The following is a 4,623-nucleotide window of genomic DNA, read 5'->3' as shown; positions in this document are numbered from 1 at the left end:
ACAGGGGAGACACACACGAGGAGGGACCTGACACACACGAGGAGGGACCTGACACACACGGGGAGGGACCTGACACACACGGGGAGGGACCTGACACACACGGGGAGGGACCTGACACACTCACGTAGCTGACGCCCGCCGCTCGTCTGGACAGGTGGTAGAAGTTTCCCGTGAGGTAGAACAGCGCCGTGTGGAAGCGGTGGAGGAGGTCGAGGAGCTGCTGGAGCGCGGGCACGGCCGGGGCACAGACGCTCCTCTGGGCGGGGGTCAGGGCGCCCACTGCCCGCCGCACACAGCCCCGAAGACACGCCTCCAAAGACCACAAAGACCACGCCCCGGACGGCACCTGGGCACACGGGGTCAAAGATTCTACAACAACTGAGCGACTCTGCGCCCTCGACTCTATGTGCCCTCCTCACCTCCTCCTCTGTGCCCTCCTCCTCCTCTGTGCCCTCCTCCCTCCTCCTCTGTGCCCTCTCCTCTCTCTCTCCTCTCCTCTCCTCTCCTCCTCCTCGTGTGCCCTCCTCTCCTCCTCCTCTGTGCCCTCTCTCCCTCCTCTCTGTGCCCTCTCCTCCTCCTCTGTGCCCTCCTCTCCTCCTCCTCTGTGCCCTCCTCTCTCCTCCTCTGTGCCCTCTCCTCCTCCTCCTCCTCTCCTCCTCCTCCTCCTCCTCTGTGCCCTCCTCTCCTCCTCCTCTGTGCCCTCCTCTCCTCCTCCTCTGTGCCCTCCTCTCCTCCTCCTCTGTGCCCTCCTCTCTCCTCTCCTCTGTGCCTCTCTCTCCTCCTCCTCCTCTGTGCCCTCTCCTCCTCCTCCTCCTCTCCTCTCTGTGCCTCCTCTCCCTCTCCTCCTCCTCTGTGCCTCCCTCCTCTCCTCCTCTCTGTGCCCTCCTCTCCTCCTCTCTGTGCTCTCCTCTCCTCCTCCTCTGTGCCCTCCTCTCCTCCTCCTCTGTGCCCTCTCCTCTCTCCTCTCCCCTCCTCTGTGCCCTCCTCTCCTCCTCTGTGCCCTCTGGTACCTGGCGCGGGGGCGAGCTGTCGTCCTGGTCCAGTTCTCTCTCCACACACTGCAGTACCCGCTCCAGCAGGTAGGGCACCAGGCTGTGGCACAGCACGAACCCGACTCTCCTGCCCACAGACGGGACCCGGCGCTGGGACGGGTCCACCTGGAGGACCTGCACGTACTCTTCACCCAGAGTCTGGTAACCTGCCAGGGGAAGAGCGGGCGCAGAGCGGGCACACAGAGGGCACAGGGGAAGAGGCTGGTTTAGACTTGGTTTAGTCCTGGTTTAGTCCTGGTTTAGTCCTGGTATAGTCCTGTTTAAGTCCTGGTTTAGACTTGGTTTAGTCCTGTTTTAGTCCTGGTTTAGTCCTGTTTTAGTCCTGGTTTAGTCCTGGTTTTAGTCCTGGTTTAGTCCTAGTTTAGTCCTAGTGTTAGTTCTAGTTTTAGTCCTGGTTTAGTCCTGTTTTAGTCCTGGTTTAGTCCTGGTTTTAGTCCTGGTTTAGTCCTAGTTTAGTCCTAGTGTTAGTTCTAGTTTTAGTCCTGGTTTAGTCCTGTTTTAGTCCTGGTTTAGTCCTGGTTTTAGTCCTGGTTTAGTCCTGGTTTAGTCCTGTTAGTCCTAGTGTTAGTTCTAGTTTTAGTCCTGGTTTAAGTCCATGTGGTGATACTGGAATTGTCAGTCTCTACTGAATGACATCATAAGGTGGAACAGAGTGTTTGGAGCTTTGTAGATGCAACAGACAAATAATAAAGATTTACTCAAACATGTGAATGAAACAAACACAACTCCAGCTCTGTGTGTGACCAGGAACTTTAGAACTTAAAACATTAGAACCTGGTTTAAAGGTCACATGAGTCAGGTTTGTGTGATACTGGAGCTTTAATCCCACACAGACTCCGTGCTCCCCCTGGTGGACACTCGAGGGCTCTGCGCTCACAGACTCTGTGCTCCCCCTGGTGGACACTCGAGGCTCTGCGCTCACAGACTCTGTGCTGCCCCTGGTGGACACTCGAGGGGCTGCGCTCACCTGAGACGGTGGTCAGGGTGTAATAGGCCAAGTCCGTGAGCAGCTGCACCTCCCTCCTCCAGAAGAGCCATCGCCTGGAGCCTGAAGACCAGAGGGACACGGAACAAATGAAGTAAACACGACGTCACAGGGAAACGGAAAAGAGGGAGAAAGTTTTCAAACAAACACGGACACAGAGGTTGGGAATTGAACAGCTGGGAAAAATAAATGTGTGAAAAGAACGAAACATTGTCCATTGTCGAGTCACGTGTGGATCAGTAAACACCTGAGGAAGTTTGTGTCGCTCATTTTCAAGCTCAGAGTTTTGTATTTTGGCAAAATTAAAACAACATGTGTCCCTCATACTGCTGGTGGAGATCGGTTTAGTCCTGGTTTAGATCTGGTTTAGTCCTAGTTTTGTCCTGGTTTAGTCCTGGTTTAGATCTGGTATAGTCCTGGTTTAGACCTGGTTTAGTTCTAGTTTAGACCTGGTTTAGACCTGATATAGTCCTGGTTTAGACCTGATGAAGACGTGGTTAAGACCTGGTTAAGACCTGGTTAAGTCCTTGTTTAGTCCTTTAGTCCTGGTCTATTAAAAAAAAAAATAGAGACACTTGGGACACGTCTTGTATAAAACTGGGTCAGATTCCTGGTTTTGGTTAAATCCATGGGAACAGAGGGACACACGGGGACACTGGGGGACACACGTGGACAGAGGGACACTAGAGGACACACGTGGACAGAGGGACACTAGAGGACACACGGAGACAGAGGGACACTAGAGGACACACGTGGACAGAGGGACACTAGAGGACACACGGAGGGGACAGAGGGACACTAGAGGACACTGGGGGACACGTGGACAGAGGGACACTAGAGGACACACGTGGACAGAGGGACACTAGAGGACACACACAGGAGACAGAGGGACACTAGAGGACACTGGGGGACACGTGGACAGAGGGACACTAGAGGACACACGGAGACAGAGGGACACTAGAGGACACTGGGGGACACTAGAGGACAGTGGGGGACACACTAAGAGAGACACGGGGACAGAGGGACACTAGAGGACACTGGGGTACACACTGGGGACACACTGGGACAGACACTGGGGACACTGAGGGACACTGGGGGGACACACTGGGACAGAGGGACACTGGGGACACACTGGGGACACTGGGGGGACACACTGGGGGGACACACTAGAGGACACTGGGGGACACACTGGGGGGACACACTAGAGGACACACTGGGGGACACACTGGGGGGACAGAGGGGACACTGGGGGGACACACTGGGACAGAGGGACACTGGGGGGACACACTGGGGACAGAGGGACACTGGGGGGACACACTGGGACAGAGGGACACTGGGGGACACACACTGGGGGGACACACTAGAGGACACTGGGGGACACACTGGGGGGACAGAGGGACACTGGGGGGACACACTTGGGGGGACACTGAGGGACACTGGGGGACACACTGGGGGACACACTAGAGGACACTGGGCTGTTCATGTCCTTCTCACCTGCCGCGCTCTGAAAAGCCTCGTTGACGTTGTTTCTCAGGACACTTCGGTAAAACTCGTCCTTTTGGCTCGAGCGGATGAGCTGGGACTGGTTCGCGGGGATCAGAGGCATGTTCCGCGGCTACACTCCCTCCGCATCTCCGCTCGCACCGCACACGTCCGCAGCGGGGCGCACAAAAGTGAAAAATATAAAACCTTCTCGTCTTGGGGAAAGTTCATTGAGAAAAATGTGACAGTTGTAAACAAACCCGCGGACACAGGAAGTGGCGGCGCTGCGGCGGGCGCCCCCGTGTGGCGAAAGAGCGGAAACACACAGGAAACTCATGTGACCTTCACCTGGACTTTCAAAATAAAACACTTCAGCCAAATAAGCGAGTGTGAATGTGACGTGAGAGAGTCAGAGGTTTAGACCTGGTTTAGATCTGGTTTAGTCCTTGTTTAGACCTGGTTTAGATCCGGTATTGTCCTGGTTTAGACCTGGTTTAGACCTGATACAGTCCTGGTTTAGACCTAGTTTAGACCTGGTTTAGACCGGATACAGTCCTGGTTTACATCTGGTTTAGTCCTAGTTTTGTCCTGGTTTGGAACTGGTTTAGTTCTAGTTTAGATCTGATGCAGTCCTGGTTTAGTCCTGATAGTGTCCTAGTTCAGATCCGATAGAGTCCTTGTTTTGTCCTGGTATTAGACCTGGTTTAGTCCTGGTTTAGACCTGATATATTCCTGGTTTAGTCCGGATTTAGACCTGCTTTAATCCTTGTTTAGACCTGCTTTAGTCCTGGTTTAATCCTGATTTAGACCTGATATAGTCCTGGTTTAGACCTTATTTAGCCCTGGTTTAGTCCTGATTTAGACCTGATGGTGCAGATTGGCAACATTTGTACAGTTACACAGAGATGGTCTGAAAAGCTCCAAAAAAAAAAAAAAAAAAAAAAAGGTTGGTTTTTGACTCTAGGCTTTTAAATCGGTGCCCCCTGGTGGAGCGTTTGTGACGGTGCATGATTTTTTCAGATGACGTGGGAACACTGCTCACTGATTTATTTAAAATTCAGTCAATACAAAAAAAAGATTTGTACAAAATTTACAACTGTATTT

The 4,623-nt window shown here is 53.3% G+C and overlaps 1 protein-coding gene across 1 annotated transcript in view; it reads right to left on the bottom strand.

Moving 5' to 3' along the window:
• The window catches only part of pex10 (peroxisomal biogenesis factor 10), a 10,047-nt gene extending 6,236 nt beyond the window's left edge, over window positions 1-3,811 (bottom strand). Inside the window, exons 1-4 of the mRNA XM_055166312.1 lie at window positions 3,532-3,811; window positions 2,020-2,100; window positions 1,011-1,198; window positions 125-346 (exon numbers count right to left, since the gene is read on the bottom strand). Coding sequence (XP_055022287.1) covers window positions 125-346; window positions 1,011-1,198; window positions 2,020-2,100; window positions 3,532-3,643 — 603 coding nt within the window. The 5' untranslated portion in view covers window positions 3,644-3,811. The remainder of the gene's footprint in view (window positions 1-124; window positions 347-1,010; window positions 1,199-2,019; window positions 2,101-3,531) is intronic.
• Between the last annotated feature and the right edge of the window lie 812 nt (window positions 3,812-4,623).

Source organism: Boleophthalmus pectinirostris, unplaced genomic scaffold (assembly GCF_026225935.1).
Source record: "Boleophthalmus pectinirostris isolate CB_2022bp ecotype Guang Dong unplaced genomic scaffold, ASM2622593v1 HiC_scaffold_8, whole genome shotgun sequence".
NCBI classification, from domain to species: Eukaryota; Metazoa; Chordata; class Actinopteri; order Gobiiformes; family Gobiidae; genus Boleophthalmus; species Boleophthalmus pectinirostris.
The sequence above is the reverse complement of the archived record's forward strand: the minus strand, read 5'-3'. Positions and strand labels throughout refer to the sequence as shown.